At 36.4% G+C, this 20,937-nt stretch overlaps 1 protein-coding gene across 1 annotated transcript in view; it reads right to left on the reverse strand.

Annotated features, from left to right (window-relative positions):
- The window catches only part of AK9 (adenylate kinase 9), a 141,820-nt gene that overhangs the window by 22,431 nt on the left and 98,452 nt on the right, over positions 1-20,937 (reverse strand). Inside the window, exons 29-32 of the mRNA XM_027855923.1 lie at positions 20,658-20,873; positions 17,409-17,627; positions 9,738-9,951; positions 647-848 (exon numbers count right to left, since the gene is read on the reverse strand). Coding sequence (XP_027711724.1) covers positions 647-848; positions 9,738-9,951; positions 17,409-17,627; positions 20,658-20,873 — 851 coding nt within the window. The remainder of the gene's footprint in view (positions 1-646; positions 849-9,737; positions 9,952-17,408; positions 17,628-20,657; positions 20,874-20,937) is intronic.

Here is a 20,937-nt window from a genome sequence, read left to right on the forward strand (position 1 = left end):
CTTTTGCAGGAATTTGTGAGATAATACAATACCCAAGAAATACTGAACCTTAGCTATGTTACTATGTTATTCTAAAGAACAGGGCTGAAAAATCTGGTCCTGAGTTTGCCAGTGGCACTCAGACATTTCAATCTGGCTGAGAAGAATGAACGGGGCTCTATACCAGCCTCGGCTCTCTCTCCTTCTTTCCCTCCCTCCTCTCTTCTTTCCTCTTTTCTTGTCTCCTGAGAAACAGCCTTCATAGAATGGGCTGAATTTGTATATACTCTCACAGTGATTTAATTGAGTCTCACTAATTTGGGTAAATGAACTTATCTTTTCCTCCCACTGCATTTTCAAATAGTATTTCAAACAACAACTTTTCACGCCTGATGAAAGTACAAATTCTGTCACAATTGTTACAAGAATGCAGATTCAAGTCTTCTTGCACTAAATTTAATGTATATTCTTGGTTTTATAGACTTTCAGAATATAATTGATGTTTAAATTGATTAAATTAATTGATGTTTAAAAACTTTTGAAAAACTGTCTTTCAACGGAAATTCATCAAAATATAACACAATATAACACAATCCATCTTGTAAAAATTCTCATGATATATTTTCAACATTTTAAACATTATATATGTTAATATCAGGAAGCCTACCCTGAAGTATTGCACGCAATATCCATCAGAGCAATTTCTAAAGCCTGGATAGCCAGCTCATCAGGTGCTGTTATTCCTTTATGAAGATGCCAGTTTAACATAAGTGCCAACTCTGTTTCTGGATGGTTGGTCAGTATCATACGCATGGCATCTCCTATTGACAAACGCAGTAAGCCATATTCCTTTGCAAATTTTCTGGCGACTGCAAAGCATAAATAGCATTAAACATTCTCTTTTTTTTTCTCTTTATCTATTTTTAAAATAATATTTATTTTTCCCCAATTGCATGCAAAAACAATTAACATTCGTTATTTAAAAATTTTGAGTTCCAAATCTTTTTCTTCCCTCCCTCCCCCTTCCCTCCCTGAGATGGTAAAGCAATTTGATATAATTTATACAGGTGTAATTGTGCAAAACATTTTTACATATTAGTCATGCTATGAAAGAAAACAGAGACCAAAAAAAAAAAAACCAAGAAAAAAAGAGTTAAAAATAGTATGCTTTGATCTGCATTCAGACTCCATCAGTTCTTTTTATGGAGGTGGATAGTATTTTTCATTATGAGTCCTTTGGAATTGTGTTGAATCATTGTATTGCTGAGAATAGCTAAGTCATTCACAGCTGATCATCACATAATACTGCTATTACTGGGTACAATGTTATCTTGGTTCTACTTCATTCTTTATCAGTTCGTGTAAGTCTTTCCAGGTTTTTCTGAAATCCACCTACTCATCATTTCTTTTTTTCTTTCTTTCTTTTCTTGGAAGAACCACATACTTTGTTTTTCTTGGAGTTTTTTTTTTCTTCTAATTTATTAATTTATTTATTTTTAGTTTTCAACATTCACTTCCACAAGATTTTGAGTTCCAAATTTTCTCCCCATCTCATCCTTCTCCCCACCCCAAGACAGAGTGCATTCTGAATACCCCTTCCCCTAATCTGCCTTCCCTTCTATGTCCCCCACTTTCTCTTATCCCCTTCCCCTTCTATTTTCCTGTAGGGCAGGATAGATTTCTATACCCCATTGCCTGTATATCTTATTTCCCAGTTGCATGTAAAAACAATTTTTAAAATTTGTTTTTAAAACTTTGGGTTCCAAATTCCCTCCCTTCCTTCCTCCCCACTCACCCTCATTGAGAAGGCAAGCAACTCAGTATAGGTCATACATGTGTAGTCATGCAAAACACTTCCATAGTAGTCATGTTGTGAAAAACTAACTATATTTCTCTTCATCCTATCCCACCCCCATTTATTCTATTCTCTCTTTTGATCCTGTCCCTCCTCAGAAGTGTTTGCTTCTGATTGCCCCCTCCCCCAATCTGCCCTCCCTTCTATCATTTCTCTCTCTTTCTTGTCCTCTTCCCCCCTATTTTCCTGTAGGGTAAGATAGATTTCCCTACCCAATTGAGTGTGTATGGTATTCCCCCCTTAAGCCAAATATAATGAGAATAAGATTCACTCATTCCCTCTCACCTTCCCCCACTTCCCCTCCACTATAAAAGTCTTTTCTTGTCTGTTTCATATGAGATAATTTACCCCATTCTACCTCTCCTTTTTTCCTTCTCCCAGTATAATCTTCTCTCACCCCTTAATTTTATTCTCCAGATATCACCCTTCATCTTAAACTCATCCTGTGCCCTCTCCCTATCTATCTATTTATACATATAATATTTTCCCTCCAAAAAAACAAAGGTCTCATGAGTTAAAAAAATCATCTTTCTGTGTAGGAAAGTAAACAGTTAAACCTTAATAAGTCCCTTAGAGGGGCAGCTAGGTGGTGCAGTGGATACAGCACCGGCCCTCAGGAGGACCTGAGTTCAAATCCGGCCTCAGACACATAATACTTGCTAGCTGTGTGACCTTGGGCAAGTCACCTAACCCTATCGCCTACCCCTCTCAAAAAATAAAAAAAATAAGTCCCCTATAATTTCCCTTTCCTGTTTACCTCTTCATGCTTTTCTTGAGTCTTGTATTTGAAAGTCAAATTTTCTATTCAGCTCTGATCTTTTCACCAAGAATGCTCGAAAGTCCTCTATTTCACCGAATATTCATTGTCTCCCCTTAAAGGATTGTACTCAGTTTTGCTGGGTAGGTGATTCTTGGCTGTAATCCTATCTCCTTTGCCTTCTGGAATATTATATTCCAAGCCCTCCAGTCCCTTAATGTAGAAGCTGCTAAATCTTCTGTGGGTATGCAGTTTTATAACCCTTTGGGCATAATTCCAAATTGCTCTCCAGAAATGGTTGGATCAGTTTGCAACTTCGCCAATAGTGCATTTGTGTTCCAGTTTTTCCACATCCTCTCCAGCATTTATCATTTTCCTTTTCTGTTAAATTAGCCAACCTGATAAATGTGAGGTGGTACCTCAGAGCTATTTTAATTTGCATTTCTCTAATCAATAGTGATTTAGAGCATTTTTTTCATATGACTATATATAGCTTTGATTTCTTCCTCTGAAAACTTCATTTTTATATCTTTTGAGCATTTATCAATTGTGGATGACTTATATTCTTATAAATTTCACTCAGATCTCTATATATTTGGGTAATGAGGTCTTTATCAGAGACACTTGCTGTAAAAGTTTTTCCCCAGCTTTCTACTTTCCTTCTAATCCTGCATTGGTTTTGTTTGTGGAAAAACTTTTTAATGCATTGAATATTTGCTTAACAGTTTGCTTCTGAAATGTCTTTTAAAAATTCATCACATACTCTTTAGTTTCAAACTCTTGTTAATATTGGTAGCCAGTGAAACTTAACATTAGTCAAAGACACATGAAAAAACTAATTCATAACATTTATCACTAAATTAGCATCATTAAAGATCACAAATAATTATGACAACATATTTGATTAATAATTTTGGCTCACAGTTGTTGTTTAGTTGTTTCAGTCATGTCAGATTTCTCGTGACCCCATTTGGGGTTTTCTTGGCAAAGATACTGGAGTGGTTTGCCATTTCCTTCTCTAGGTCATTTTACAGATGAAGAAACTGAGGCAAACAGAGTTAAGTGACTTGCCCAGGGTCACACAGGTAGTAATGTCTGGGGCCAGATTTGAGGTCAGGTCTTCCTGACTCCAGGCTCAGCACTCTATTATACTGAACCACCTCACTGCCCTTTGGTTCATAGGACAGAATGCTACTAATTTAGGATTGGAAGGGACATTAAAGATTGTCTAAAGATTTAGTCATCTAATTTTATAGCTGAGGAAACTGAGGCCTAGTTTAAGGGTTAAGTGATTTGTCCAAAGTCACACAAATTCTGAGTAGCAGAGACTAGATTTGAATATAGGTCCTCTGATTTTAAGGAGCAGCGAGGTGGTACAGTGCCCACAGCACTAAGCCTAGAGTCAGGAAGAACTGAGTTTAAATCTGGCCTCAGACTTTGATTAGCTATGTGATCCTGGACAAATCACTTAACCCTGTTTGCCTCGGTTTCTCATCTATAAAATGAGCTGGAAAAGGAAATGGCAAACCACTCCAATATCTGAACAACCTCTGACTCTAAATCCAACTTTTTATTACTCTATATAATGAATAAAAACAGCAAAAACCTACTTCACATTTTCCTTTCAAGTATTTTCCAAATGGCAATGGTATATATGAGAACCTTACAATATTATTTTTACATGGTTTATGCTTATAATTATACATGTAATGCAATTATAATATACACAGAAAGTATTTTGGAGGCAAATATTCCTAGTTATCTCAATATCTGAATTAGTTTTATAACTCTCACATTACCTGGGTTAAGATTTTCATAATCTTTTGGTCAGTTCTTCTATACTCAACAGTGCCACTGGAGTAACATATCTTAGGTAGCATATTTTGGTTAAGGGGGGACCCTGGGCAAGTCACTTAACCTGTCTTGCCTCCGTTTCTTCATGTATAAAATGAGCTGGACAAGTAAATGGCAAATCACTCTAGTACCTCTACTCAGAAAACCCCAAATGGGGTCACGAAGAGTTGGAAGTGACTGAAAAATTACTGAACAACAATATTCCTCAACAATATTTTGGTTAATAGATACTCTGGGAACAAAGCTCTTTCATAATGAAAGCAGTTTTTTGCGTTATCACAGGACTCACCCAAATGACATCCGGATCCGGAGAAAACTGTCTCCTTCTAGTCCTGGCAAAGCCCCTAACGTAGCTAAAGATAATTAAATATCTAATTCTCAAGACTTTAGTCACAACATACAAGTCTTGCTTTAGGACTATCAATGTGACAAGAGTGGAAAGAATGATGGATTTGGAGTTAAAGTACTTCGGTCCAAATCCACCTTTGACACTAGTTGCATGACCATTGTACAAGTCACTTATTCTTTTGAGCCTCAGTTTCCTCATCCATAAAATTAGAGGTTTAGATCCAATGATCTCTGAGGTCTTTTCAGGCCAGAGCTATGGTTCTCTCTGAGTCTGTGATTGGGAAGAATGAAAACAATATATGAAGAAGGCTTAGGTAGGTATGTATCCCAAAAGACATAAAAAAAAAAGGAAAAAGACCTATCCTAAAGGATGTACCTTTATGTACAAAAATATTTATAGCAGTTCTTTTCTGGTGGCAAAGAATTGGAAATCGAGGGGACGCCCATCAATTGGGGAATGGCTGAACAAGTTGTAGTATATAATTGTGATGGAATACTATTATGCTATAAGAAATGATGATTAAGATGGTTTCAGAAAAACCTGGGAAGACCTTTATAAACTGATGCAAAGTGAAATGAGTAGAACTAGAAGAACATTGTATATAGCAACAGCAATACTGTAAGATGATCAGCTGTGAATGACTTAGCTATTCTCAGCAATACAATGATCCAAAATAATTCCGAAGGACTTATGATGAAAAATGCTATCCATCCCCAGAGAAAGAACTGATGGAGTCTGAATACAGATTAAGGCATAAGTGTTTTACTTTTTTTTTTCCTGCTTTTTTTTTTGTCTATGTTTTCTTTTACATGATTAATGTGGAAATATATTTTGTATGACTACAGATGTATAATCTATACCAAAGTGCTTGCCTTCTCAAGGAGGAGGAATGGGAGGAAAGGAAGGAGAGAATTTGGAACTCAAAATTTAAAAAAATGTTAAAAATTATTTTTACATGTAGTTGTGGAAAAATAAAATACTAAATAATTTTTTTTAAAAAAAGGCCTAGCAGTGCCAAAGGAAAGTGGACTAAAGACCACTGTCAGTGAGATTCCAAAGGGGACTTAGAAATCATCTAATGTAATACCATTATTTAAAAAATTCGGGGCAGCTATGGCATGGTGGATAGAGCACCAGCCCTGGAGTCAGGAGGACCTGAGTTCAAATCCTACCTCAGACACATAATCCTTCCTAGCTATGTGACTCTACGCATGTCACTTAACCCCAATTGCCTCACTAAAAACAAACAAACAAAGAAACAAAAATGAGTTAAAATGAGGCTCAAAAAGTTTAAATTATTTGCCCTCTTTTTTCAGTAAGGAAGTGATAGACCCAGATTCTTGAGTCTCAGCCCCACAATCTTGCTTTCCAATCACCTGCCTTCCTGACAAAATCTGCAAAGTTGAAAGTTTTATAAATGTTAATTACAGCTACATAGAATTAATTTTTTTTCTACAGTCATTAAAAGGATAGGGACTAGTCTTGTGATTTAATTAGCATGGGAAACTCCTCCCACCAATGCAGATTGCTGCTTCTCTGTAACTTAAAAGTCTGAGAGTTGCCTAGAGCAGAGATGTCAAAATGGAGGCCACCAGGCCACTTACTCTGGAGGATGACCCAAACCAAATTAAAATATAATTGAGAAGTATTTAACAAAATAAATAAAAATACAACACAACACAGATAATTCTGAGTCAATATGTTTCTCTTTGATTTTGACACCACTGGCCTAGAACACTAAGAAGTTAACTGGCTTGCCAGTGCCAGAAAGCAAGACTTGAACCCAGGTCTTTTTGGCTCAAAGGCCAGCTCTTTCTTCGCTATGACAGCTGCTTCATAATCATTCAAAGCAATCTACAAATTGGCATATTTGCTAAATAGGCAACTTTGAATTTAATCTCAGAAGAATGAAAAGCCTAGATTGTGCCAACTTTTTCAAATTTCCTTTTATTTTAAATGAGAAAACATTTTAAAGGTTAAGTTTTCTTTTCTCATTGGGCAGAATTATAGTGTAAATTCCTTGATGGTAAGGACTATGTCTCATCTAAAATTTTATTTCCCTCAGCAACTAGTACAGGGCTATATACGGAGAAGCTCCTTTTTGTATATTGTTGGAAACCTCACCCTTTACTCCCTGATAGAATTTGGATTTCTTTGATCTTTAAGGTACTCTCTTAGGTTGGGAGCTAAATTAAAGCACATCAGGTGAGCCTGAACATTTTCCTTATTTCAATGCTTTCACTTCATCTATCTTGATTTAGCATAAGGGTTGGCATTACACATATAAGGAGAAGATAGATATCGATCTGATCTAATTTGATTAATGTAATTTAATTAGGAAAAATTCCTCTCTACCCTGGCATATAAACACGTGTATATGCATTTGAGGGTATATGTCTATATACATGTATATGCATGCATGTAAGTATACACACATATAAGTATACATATACATATATGTATGTGATATACATATGTGTATACTATATATGTGTATATATGTATGTACATACACACATACACACCACTGATACCTGAAATTCCACCATTAACAAACATAGAGAAAATACTATTCTATCAAAAACTAGTTGCTATGATTATTATTTTTTAATCATATTCAAAATGTTTTAAAATATTTACCAAATGAAAATGTTTTGGTCCTTTGATTAAGACCTCTAAAAGTGACTCAAGTTGAAAAATCACATTATCTTTAAGAGAAATTATGAGGCTAGTTGAGCAATTAATTTATCCAATCTGGAGATGGAATTTAAAAGGTGGCTCGGAGACAGCTAGTAGATTCCCCACCAAAAGTAATTGCATCTGTAAGCCATTATGGAGCTGATGTCCGTGTCTAGGATCTTACTCCTTTAAATATTGCTCATGTATATGTACATGAATATGTATATGTATCCATAAGCAACTAGGTGACTCAGCGGATAGAGCTCCAAGTCTGGAAGTCAGGAAGACTTCAGTTCAAATCCAGCCTCAGACACTTATTAGCTGTGTGACCCTGGGCAAGTCACTTAATCTGCTTGTCTCACTTTTCTCATCTGTAAACGGGGATAATAATGGCATCTAACTTCCAGGGCAACGGTGAGGATCAAATGAGATAACTGTGAAACATTAGCATAGCGCCTGGCACATAGTGGGTGCTATATTAACATTAGCTATTATTATTGTCATTACTATTTACACAAATGTACCTTAGAAGTGCGTATTACAGTGCAAAGAACACTGGAGGATTTGGCTTCAAATCCTAATTCTGTCGACCTTGGGCAAATCACACGCCTTCTTGAGAACTCAGTTTCCTATCTATGTGATGAAGTGATGAGGTGATTGAACTCCCAAACTAAAGTCCTTTCTAGTCTGTGAATCTTGTGATATTTTAGTTATTTAACTTTTAGATTGTTTTTGGGGGGGGTGGGTTACATATATGACTTTATCCTTAAAGGGGACTCTCAGTATGTAAACTCATTCATTCAATAAACATTTATCATGTGCCTACTATGTGTCAGACACTGTGCTAAGTGCTGGGGATATGAAAAGAGGCAAAAGATAGTCCCTACCCTCAAAGAACTTACAGTCTAATGGGGAGACAACATGCAAACAAAGATATACAAAGTAAGCTATACACAAGAAAATTGGAAATAATTAACAGAGGGAACGCATTGGAATTCAGAGGGGTTGGGGAAGGCTTCCTCTCTCCATCAATGAAGTACAGTAACTGGTTTATCCCTTGAAGTCTTAGGCAATTGCCTGGGGTACTGAAAAGTTAAGTGACTTATCCATGGTCAAAGAGCTAATATGTGTGAGACAGGATTTGAATACAAGTCTTCTTGATCCCAAGACCAGTCCTCTTCCTTTGTACCATACTGCCTCGTGTTCACATCCATTCTCTCTCTCTCTCTCTCTTTCTCTTTCTCCCTCTCTCTCTCCCTCCCTCCCCCCTTTCTCTCCTTCTCATTAAAATTACCAAAAAAGTGCTTCCTTTGTAGATTGATTAGTATAGAACTACATTTGATCCTAATTATTATAGTGTTATCTCCAACTATGAGCAATAAACATAGCTCCGAGTATTTAAGGTATTCTTCCTTCTTGAAAGAATATTTTTTTAATTGTACTTGACTATGTCTTGAGTTGTGTTTCTTTCTTAGTAGATTGACTCTCAGAAAGAAATTTTAGTCATTTTAAAGCCATTTTGAAAGATTTCCCTTTATTTTTCCCCTCTCTTATATTTTGTTATTGCTAGATAGAAATGGTGATGATTTTTGTGGTTTTATTTTGTATTTCACTCTTTTACTGAAGCTATTGTTTCAGTTAGTTTCTTTGCTAATTGTCTAGGGTTTTACAAGTAAACCATCATGTAGTTCTCAAATAGGGATAGTTTTGTCTCTTTGAAAATGGTTATATCCTTAATTTCTATGTATACACACATGTATACACATATATGTGTATATATACATGCATATATATATACAGAGAGAGAGAAATATCAACATCCTTGATTTATTTCTACATCTATTGAAAGAACTTCTAGTGTTTCCTCATTGCAAATAATGAATGCTAACTTTTGATTTTAGATATGCAATTTTTATTAAAATAAAATATAGCCCTTCTGTGACAAAGCTTTGTATGGTTTTTAGCACTGATGAGTGCTATATTTTGTCACAGGCTATTCTGCATCTATCAATATAATCATGTTCCATTTGGCATGTTCTAGTTAGAGTGCATGATGATGGGGAAGAAGTCTGTTTCTACCAAATGAGTTTCTAGGTTTCCCAACAGCAAAGTATGTAGTTCTTCTCCAAGGAGTTTATGTTCTTGGGTTAATCAAAAGTTGTTAGTTCATGATTATTCCCATTAATTTTGTAAAATAAATACATAATCATAGTTTTCAGGCAGGTCTCCTTTGCTTAAGAAAATGAAGAAATAAGCAGACTCACCTGTAGTTTTCCCAGATTTTGGAGGCCCAACAATTGCAATCCTAATGGGTACAGCAGGTTTTGGTTTGGGCTGACGGATATATTTGATTGGGTTCTTCATAAATTTATCCCTATTTACTTTGTTAGATAAAAAATAAATATATTGTCGATGGATCACAGGATAAGTTGGATTATTTGCATTCACTAAAGGTTTGATAGCATCTCCTTCATATAGCTGTAATATAAACACAATTATTTCTTCAGTTATTTCTAACACATACATTTGTTCGCATTAATTTGGATGCTAGACCATAGAGGCTGTACTGAATTCAAGAAACAGAGATTACCTAGCTCACTTCATACTTGTTCACTCTGACTTAGCAGGAGTAATGGTCCAGTATCCAACTCAGTCATTCAGTATCTTTCCTGTTTCCATGACTTCTCAAAGATCACTGATGACAGTTCTATAATTACCTCTTCAAATAATTCAGTGCCCTGAATATAACTGTGAGCAGTTAGAATCTTGTCTGGCTTTCTGATCCACTTAAAGAGACATCTCCCTGGGCAGAATTGGAGGTTTGCCTGAATGTGCTGGCTTTGTGGCTACTGGCACCTATTGAATATATCTGTTCTCCACTTTTTTCTCCTTTGCCTCTCTCCTCATTGCTGTCTGGTAAATGGTGTTGTTCACTCATAGAGTTTCCTGTTCTCTTTAAACCTTGTTTATTTGAAGTCTATATTTTTACAATAGGTTTTATCTCTAGATAAAGACAGGCTGACTTTTATTATTTTTATTAAGATAAGCTGACTTTTACTATTATTACTATTACTTTATTATTTATTATTTTTGTGAGTGCTTACTATGCAGGAATAGGGAAGAAAGAGAAATACACCAAGAAAGACAGGTGAACGGATGAGACTAAATGCCCTGGACTTTAAAGGAAAAAATCATGACCCTATATAGTAAGCTCTCTGCCAAGGGGGTGGGGGTGGGCAAGTTATAGACTTCTAATATATACAGAATACAAAATAAATACAGGGGAGTTAAATACATGATAATTAGGAAGGGAGAGTATTAGTAGTGATAGGGAATCAGGAAAAGGTTTGGGGAAAAAAGGTAATAATTGAGCAGCATCTTAAAGGAAGAGAGGGTTTCTCTGAGGTGGTGGTGAAGAGGGAGTACGTTCTCTTGAATATTTTTGATGGTGGCAGATTTTCATTCTTTGAACATGACTCTGATGATCAGAAATTACCCAATCATTCAGAGAAAAGTCTTTGAGTTTTATGGGTGAATACACCTATAGGTGATAGTGGACTTGGAATCAGGAAGATCTGAGATCAAATCCCACCTTAGATACTTATTAGTTGTGTGACATTGTGGTCCCAACAGCCACAAGTCACTTATCCTCTCCCAGTCTCAGTTTCCTCATCTGCAAAATAAGGATAATAATATCCCCTACTTCACAGGCTTGTTGTGAATTTCAAATGAGATATGCATAACATTTAGCAAACCTTAAAGCTTGATCTAAATGCTAGCTATAATTATTGTTATTATTATCAATCTGCAGAACAGATTTTTCAGTAAAAAAAATGAGTTGTAATTATACCTGAAGCTGATTTTTGTATGTGTGTGCCATACGAATTAACTTAAGACAGTTTCCTAAGGAGAGTACAAACAGGCAGAGCAAAGATGGAAGAGTAAAAGCAGTGACTTCCTTGAGCTCTCCCTCAAACCCCTCCAAATATCTATAAAAATGGCTCTAAACAAATTCCAGAGCAGCAGAACCCACAAAAAGACAGGGTGAAACAAATTTCAAGCCCAAGACAACCTGGAAGGTCAGCAGGAAAGGTTTGTTGTGCTGGGCTGGGAGAGGAGTGCAGTTCAGCGTGGTCCCTGCAGGCAAAGACCAGGCCTCAGCAAACCTGGCGCAGGCCTCAGGGGACTGAATCACTGCAGCTGTGGTCATTTCCAGACTTCTCAACCCATAAACGCCAAAGACAACTTAGCAGATCAGTAGGAAAGGTCTGTCGGACCATGGTGAGAAAGGAGCTCAGTCTGGCCCAAGTTCTGGCACACCAATGGGGTGGGGGCTGCTTCCAGAGCTCTTGGCCCACAGACTGTGGGGGGATCGAGCAGCTGATCAAAGGGGTTTTGCAGGGATCTCTTTGCTGGCACTGAGGCAGGATTCTCTTGCTCTGCCCATGCGTGGATTTGGATCACAGTTCTGGGTGGCAATCCTGGGGTGAGGAAGAGTACTGGTATGGTGGATATGTGGTGGTGGTAGAGAGGGAATCCTCCTCATAGTTCCAAGACAGAAAAGAGTGCTTGTGGTCACTCATAGACCAGAGCACAGGCCCGGAAAGGAGTAAACACCTCACCCTTGATCATACCACCTTGGAAGAACTGAAAATTTATAGGTCCCTAGATGTATCTCTGAAAACAGCTGCACAAAACCCCTAAAGCTTGGGCCAGTACATTCTCCAAACTGGAAGCAGAGCCCTACCTTAACAAAGAGTTTAAAAATTAAGTAATTGGCTGTGAACATGAGCAAGCAGCACAAAAAAACTCAGACTATAGAATCTTACTTTGGTGACAAAGAAGATCAAAACACACAACCAGAAGAAGATAACAAAGTTAAAGCTCCCACATCCAAAGCCTCCAAGAAAAATATGAAATCCCAGGCCATGGAAGAGCTCAAAAAGAATAAGAAGCAAGTAAGAGAAGTAGAGGACTGGGAAGAGAAATGAGAGTGATGCAAGAAAATCATGAAAAACAAGTCAACAGCTTGCTAAAAGAGACTCAAAAAATACTGAAGAAAATAACACCTTAAAAAATAGACTAATCCAAATGGCAAAAGAGGTCCAAAAAGCCAATGAGGAGAAGAATGCTTTCTAAAGCAGAACTGGCCAAATGGAAAAGGAAGTCCAAAATCTCACTAAAGAAAATACTTAAAATAAAATACTTAAAAATTAGAATGGAGCAAATGGAAGCTAATGACTTTATGAGAAATCAAGAAATTGCAAAACAAAACCAAAAGAATGAAAAAATAGAAGACAACATGAAATATCTCATTGGAAAAACAACTGGCCTGGAAAATAGATCCAGGAGAAATAATTTAAAAATTATTAGACTACCTGAAAGCCATGATCAAAAAAAGAGCTTAGACATCATCTTTCAAGAAATTATCAAGGAAAACTGCCCTGATATTCTAGAATCAGAGAGTAAACTAGAAATAGAAAGAATTCACCCATCATCTCCGAAAGAGATCCCCAAAGGAAAACTCCTAGGAATATTATAGCCAAATTCCAAAGTTCCCAGGTCAAGGAGAAAATATTGCAAGCAGCCAGAAAGAAATAATTCAAGTATTGTGGAAACACGAGCAGGACAACACAAGATTTAGCAGCTTCTATGTTAAGGCATTGGAGGGCTTAGAATATAATATTCTGGAATTCAAAGGAGATAGAATTACAACCAAGAATCACCTACCCAGCAAAACTGAGTATGATCCTTCAGGGGTAAAAATGGACATTCAGTGAAAATGAGGACTTGAAAACATTCTTGATGAAAAGACCAGAGCTAAATAAAAAATTTGACTTTCAAATACAGTCTCAAGAGAAGCATGAAAAGGTAAACAGGAAAGAGAAATCATAAGGGACTTATTAAAGTTGAACTGTTTACATTCCTACACAGAAAGATGATATTTGTAACTCATGAGTCCTTTGTTAGTATTAGGGTAGTTGGAGGGAAAAATATATGTATAGATAGATAGATAGACGGCATAGGGTGAGGTGAAGATGAAGGGGTGATATCTAAAAAATAAAATTAAGGGGTATTATACTGGGAGGAGAAAGGGAGAGGTAGAATAGGGTAAATTATCTCACATAAAACAGACAAGAAAAAGCTTTTACAGTGGAGGGGAAGTGGGGGAAGGTGAGAGGGAATGAGTGAATCTTATTCTCATTGGATTTGGCTTAAGGAGGGAATAACATACACACTCAATTAGGTATAGAAATCTATCTAACCCTACAGGAAAATAGGGGGGAAGGGAATGAGAGGGAGGGGGATGATAGAAGGGAGGGCAGATTGGGGGAGGGGGTAATCAGAAGCAATCCCTCCTTCTGAGGAGGGATAGGGTCAAAAGAGAGAATAGAATAAATGGGGGTGTGTGAGTGGGATAGGATGAAGGGAAATATAGTTCTCTTGGTTCTGCTCACTTCACTCAGCATCAGACCATACAAGTCTTTCCATGTTTTTCTGAAGTCAGCCTGTTCATCATTTCTTATAGTACAACAGTATTCCATCACATTCATAACCACAACTTGCTCAGCCATTCCCCAATTGATGGGCATCATCTCAATTTCCAATTCTTTGCCACCACAGAAGAGCTGCTATGAATATTTTTGTACATGTGGGTCCTTTTCCCATTTGTATGATCTCTTTGGGATATAGCCCTAGAAGTGCTATTGCTGGATCAAAGGGTATGCATATTTTTATAGCCCTTTGGGTATAGTTAAAAATTGCTCTCCAAAATGGTTGGATCATTTCACAACTCCACCAACAATGCATTAGTGTTCCAATTTTCCCACATCTTCTCCAACATTCATCATTTTCCTGTTTTGTCATGTTGGCCAATCTGATAGGTGTGATGTGGTACCTCAGAGTTGTTTTGATTTGCATTTCTCTAATCAATAGTGATTTAGAGCATTTTTTCATATGATTATAGATGGCTTTAATTTCTTCTTCTGAGAACTGTCTGTTCATATCCTTTGACCATTTATCAATTGGGGAATGGCTTGCATTCTTATACATTTGACTTAATTCTCTATATATTTTAGAAATGAGGCCCTTATCAGAGAGACTGGCTGTAAAAATTCTTTCCCAATTTTCTACCTTCCTTCTAATCTTAGTTGCATTGGCTTTGTTTGTACAAAAACTTTTCAATTTAATGTAATTAAAATTATCCATTTTGCTTTTTGTAATGTTCTCTATCTCCTGTTTGGTCATGAATTCTTCTGTTCTCCATAAATCTGATAGGTAAACTATTCCTTGCTCTCATAGTTTGCTTATAATATAAGCCTTTATATCTAAATCATGAACCCATTTTGACTTTATTTTGGTATATGGAGTAAGATTTTGGTCTATGCCTAGTTTCTGCCATACTCTTTTCCAGTTTTCCCAGCAGTTTTTTTTGAAGAGTGCATTCTTATCCCAGAAGCTGGGGTCTTTGGGTTTATCGAATAATAGATTACTATAGTCACTGACTACTGTGTCTTGCATATTTAACCTATTCCACTGATCCACCACTCTATTTCTTAGCCAGTACCAAGCAGTTTTGATGATTGCTGCTTTATAATACAATTTAAGATCTGGAATGGCTAGGCTACCTTCCCCTGCATTTCTTTTCATTAGTTCCTTTGATATTCTGAACCTTTTGTTCTTCCAAATGAACCTTGTTATTATTTTTTCTAACTCTATAAAATAATTTTTTGGTAGTTTGATTGGTATGGCACTGAATAAGTAAATTAGCTTAGGTAGAATTGTCATTTTTATTATATTAGCTCGGCCTACCCATAAGCAACTGATGTTTTTCCAATTATTTAGATCTGACTTTATTTGCGTGAAAAGTGTTTTGTAATTGTGTTCATAGAGTTCCTAGGTTTGTTTTGGGAGGTAGACTCCTAAATATTTTATGTCTACAATAAGTTTAAATAGGATTTCTCTTTCTATCTTTTGCTGTTGGACTTTGTTGGTAATATATAGAAATGCCGATGATTTATGTGGGTGGAATCCAAAGTTTTAAAAACAAGTGTTAAAAATTGTTTTTACATGCAACTGAGAAATAAGATATATAGGCAATGGGGTATAGAAATCTATCCTGTCCTACAGGAAAATGGAAGGGGAAGAGGATATGAGAAGGGAAGGGTGATAGAAGGGAAGGTAGATTAGGGGAAGGTATATTCAGAATGCACTCTCTCTTGGGGTGGGGGGAGGGACTGAGAGAGGGAGAAAATTTGAAACTCAAAATCTTGTGAAAGTGAATGTTGAAAACTAAAAAATTAATTAATTAATTATTTTTTTTTAAAAAGAAGAGGACAAAGGCAACATCTTTGGAATAAATATCTCCCTTCCCAAAGTGATCATTTTCAAGAATGACATTCATGTGGATTTCTAAATTATTTTTTTTAAATAAGGCTCATTATTATCTAGTCAGATGTCATCTTACTATCAGCATATGATCATTGCGGACATTGATAAAAATGCAAAAGGCTAGTCAAAACTTTTGTGGCTTGTGAGGCATTCCAAATTTGGTTGAAATACTTGCTTTTGTATTACGTCTGGTCTAAGTGGGGGAGGCATCACCTTATTTGGTTTAAATATGTCTAAGTCTCCACATCACTGAGACATAGGAGTCTTTGCCAAAGCCATGTTGGGTTAATCAAAAGCGTGAGCATTCTAGACCGTAGTAAAGAGGCTGTCTTGGTCAAGGCTGAGAGCAAAGCCTGTAGATGTGAGTGTCTGGACCTCTGGGGACCTTTCCCTCTCCCAGGTCTTGTTTTCAGTTTGGGTTCTCTTTTCAAAACATGCTGCTTTGAGCCTTGATCAGTCTTCTTCCAAGGCTTGTGATCTTCTCTGGCACACGACAACTTTCAATTCTGAACTTTGTCCTTTAGATGGTAATTAAACTTGTTTCAGTGCAGCCACAATTTTGCATTACCATGCCAAGTTATTATCTGTTTTACTTCCCTGAATACTTTTGAGAGGACTTGAGAATATGCCTTTAAAAAAGTGAAACAATAACCTTGCTAGAAACGGTGAAGAATTTTATGATCATCGAAATTACTCATTTATTGTCTCCCTAGGATACAATATTGACTTTTAAAAACAAACCAAACTCAATTGTAGCCTTGGGGTGGTGGGTAGGGGGGAGGGAGAGGGAAAAAAGAACAAGTAAAGCACACAGCAGAGAACAAAAGAAAACCTACAGGGAAGCAAAAACGGACAGCTTTCAACATAATGAACAGTATTTAATATATAGGCTTTCTTGAAATGAAAAGTTATTGCTATATAATTTGAATCCTCTCCTATGTTCTGCTCTGCACATGACACTTTTTTGTTTTTTCTTATGTTATGCTTAACTTTACAATGTTTCTTTTTCTTTTCTTATTATATATTTAAGTTTTAGCATTTGTCTAAAGTAAAAAAAAGGGGAGAAAAAAAAAAACAAACTTAGGATTTCACTGGTGTGGGAAGCTCCCAATGAGGGCACTCCCTTTAAAAATGCAGTTGGTTCCTTCCCTGCAACCTTTGTTTTTTTAGAAAGTGACCGGTCCCAAGTCCCACAGGTGGTATGTGTGAAAAGCAGAACCTGAACCCATCTTCCTGACTCCAAGACCAGTTCTCTGTAGATACAGATTTAGATCTCCACATAAATGTCGTTCTTCAAAATGGTCACCTTGGAAAGGGAGATATTTATTCTAACGATGTTGCAATTGCTCAAAACGTGTTTGTAGTCTTCTTTGGGAACTGTCTTAAACTAATTTATAAGCCAAACACATACAAAAATCAGCTTCAAATATAATTACAACTCATTGCCACTAGGCAATGCTACCTCTCCATTATTTATGATCATATTTATTTTTGATATATTCAGCAAGACATGTATGGCTCTCAAATGTATTTGGTGAAATTACCTTTACAGGATCCCACTGACCAAATGAGCTTGGATATTTATAGGTGAAACTAAGCATTTTCTGAGCAAGTGTTAATGATATTGCATAACATTTCTCAAAGATACTTTCACGATTTTCCACCAGAGGCTTCAGTTTCTTATGCAACAGGTAACGTACAATATGAAGCTTTCGTCCTCCCAGAATGTTAATAAATGGAATCAACAGTTTTTCAAATTCCTCCTAAAACGAAAGCATGAAAAAAAATAAACTTCAGTGTTCTAAAGTGAGAGACCAACTTGTTACTATCTTCTGAAGAGCTCTTTTGTACATTTTTTTCAGCAATAATGTTATTTAAAAAAATGAAACATTATACAATTGTGCACCATCATTCACTTTGAAGATATGTTGTGTAGAGCTATACAAAATGGTTACCTACTTAAGAAGGTCAAATATAATTTCCCTTTCTCAACACAAATTTCTTCCATCATATAGCGACTACAGCCCACATCACAGTTAGTAGAGAGTACTGTTTGTGATTCTCCAACAAGAGAAAGGATAACCCTTCATTAGAATGATCATATTTTTAATGAGGCACAGGGTTTTGGAGAAGACAGTAAAATCAATCTTTGATGCTACTGCCTTCCTTCTCTTTATTTGAGACAGTATAGTATAATGAAAAGAGCAACTTACAATCCTGAACATACTATATAAATGTCAGCTCCATTATCATTCTAACCTCCATGCTTCTAAATTGTTTTCTCACACTTACTATTTTTCACTGTGGGAGTGGGGATGGGGCGATAAAGGGGAAAACTGAATCTTTAATATAGGCATTCACTTTAAAACACCCCTTCAGGAACACACACACATTTTTCCATATATCACAGGAAACCTGTTACCTGTGTGATGAGAAAATTTCCTTTCTGATTAGCCTTCTTTACATATGTACTTAATAATTTTGGTGCTTTTTAGTAAAGCAAGCTAACATCCTCAGCTGATTTTAATAAATATTTATCTTTAGAGATGATACTGACATTTACGTAGTACTTTTAAAGTTTTCAAAGTGATCTGCTGATGGAAAGAGCTTCAGAAACCAGAAAGTTCAATAACCTCCTTTTACAGATGAGAAAACTGAGTTTCAGACATGTTACGTGTTTTGCCCATTGCCAGTATCAAAGGTTGGATCTGAAGATAGCACAGAGACCATTTTCTTTCCACTAAATAGAAGTAGAATAGTGTCTCGTTTATACAGGATTTGGAGGAAAAAAGTATGCATATGAATTTTCTAGATAATTGAATCATATCCATTAAAGTCAGGAGTTCTTAATTTTTTTTTTTTGGTCATAGACCTCTTTAGCAGACTTGTGAAACCACTGGATATCTTCTCAGAAAAATGTTTTTAAATGCATAAAATGAAATATAGTCAATAAACATTTGTTAAGTGCCTATGATATGCCAGGTACTGTGCTAAGCACTATATTTTCAAACGTTTTATTGACGCTCTTTTCTTTCTTTTCTCATGTTTATAATTAGTATTTGTCAATAATTACTAGATTCATAGTAAAAAAGATAATTGATGAAGGGAAAAAAAGAAGAATCAGAGCTATTCAAAAGTTGAAAAAGTCTTTTCAGTCTTGTAACTTTCCCTTCACTGGAGGTATTAAAACAAAGCTTGAGAGATTTGCTCATGTTTGAATTGGACTGGGCATCTATGAGGACCCTTCCAATTCGGAGATTTTATGCTTCCGTCATTTAGCCTGCTTTCTTTATCCGATTAAATTCTGGGCCCGCCCATTGTCTATTTCTGGTACCTGTGCAAGAAATATGTATGGAATAAACAAATGGGCTACCCATACATAGATATATGTATATATACTCATATATCCATATATATACTCACATATATACATATAAACATACATACACACATAAATACCCATGTGTACCCATATATACCCATGTATATATCCACATATACATACATGTATACACATACATACATATATACACAATATACCCATGTATACACATATCCATATACATACCCCTGCATATAACCATATATACATATATGCACATCCATCTATACATATTTACACACACATACCCATGTATTTCATAATCTGGGTAACATGTACTTTTTGTTCACTTCATTTTTTCTGTTTGACTGTGAGGTTAATATCTTTTGAGTGAATATGGATTTCATTAAAGAAGTCTTGTGGTATTCTAAAATTGATGCAATCAATATGGAAGGGAACATCTGGAAGACCTTACCAAGTCTACAGCATTTGTCTTCCATTTGGAATCTATGCATGATATTATCTACGACACTGGCAAACCTCCTTGGTAAGCATACATCTTCCTTCAAATCACTGCAACAATTATTTGTAAAATGCCTACTATGTGCAAGGGACTGGGAAGCAAAGAAAGGACACGGATCCCGGATTAAGCTTTGAGGGAGTGAGGGATGTCATTAGGTAGGTGTAACAATATCAAGTTTGGAAAAGAACTAGTATACCAGTTTGGCTGGAACACAGAATGCATAATGGATTGCAAAGTAAAATAAGTCTAGGAGGATACGTGGGAGCAAAGTTATGGAGGGCTTTTCCCTTTTTTCCACTCATGAGGCATGAATCACTCTAGTTCAGGTCCTTCACATCACTCAGACTATTGCAATAGGCTCCTAATTTATTGGTGTCTCTTTCAGCCTTTCCCCTCTTCAATCCATTTTCCCCACAGTTGCCAAAATAAATTTCTTAAAGCTTCACTCCTCTTCTCAAGAACCTTCCGCAGATTCCTGTTACTTCTAGCACAAAATACAAATTTCTCTGCTTGCTATTTAAATAGCAAGACCTTTACAATCTGGCTCCAGCCTACCTTTCCAGACTGATTTTACATTACTTCCTTTGTGTATCTGTTGCCTGAAGACCAGTCTAGCTAAGTCTGGAGAGGCTCCTCACCAGAGGTTTGGCCCAAGAGATGATTTTTTTTTTCATCCACAACAACTTACAGATATCCTAAACCACACACGGGTTGTAAGTTGCACGGGGAGAGTGCGTCCACCATGGTGAAATCCTGAGTCCCTTGGAACATTTGAAGTACTGCGATCAGTAAACAGTAATGACGGCTTAAAACGTAACTCTTAGAAGGATGAAAATGCAGCTGACCTAAAATCATTTACCATTTCGATTTATTCTTAAACACTACTGCATTGTAAAAAAAAAAAAAAAAAAAAAAAATTAAGGAAAACCACGAAGGGAAAGTAACAACCTGTATCATTTGCAGGTTATTTAAATCTGCTTCGAACTTCTCCCCCATCTCCGTTCTGATTCTGTCAACAGCCTCTTCTCCCTGTTCTTCTTCTTCCTCACTCGTCTCGTCCTCGTCTTTCGGAAACTCTTCTTCCAGAAGAGTCTCGATGTTATCCTCCTCCTCTTTCTCCTCCTCTGTCTCTTCTTCACTTACGTCATCTTCATCCCTGCTTGACTGGAGGACGGAATATAAACTGGGTTTAGTGTGTTGTTTTCTCAGCATTTGCCATTTTAAGTCA

Source organism: Vombatus ursinus, unplaced genomic scaffold (assembly GCF_900497805.2).
Source record: "Vombatus ursinus unplaced genomic scaffold, bare-nosed wombat genome assembly UNPS02000582.1, whole genome shotgun sequence".
NCBI lineage: Eukaryota > Metazoa > Chordata > Mammalia > Diprotodontia > Vombatidae > Vombatus > Vombatus ursinus.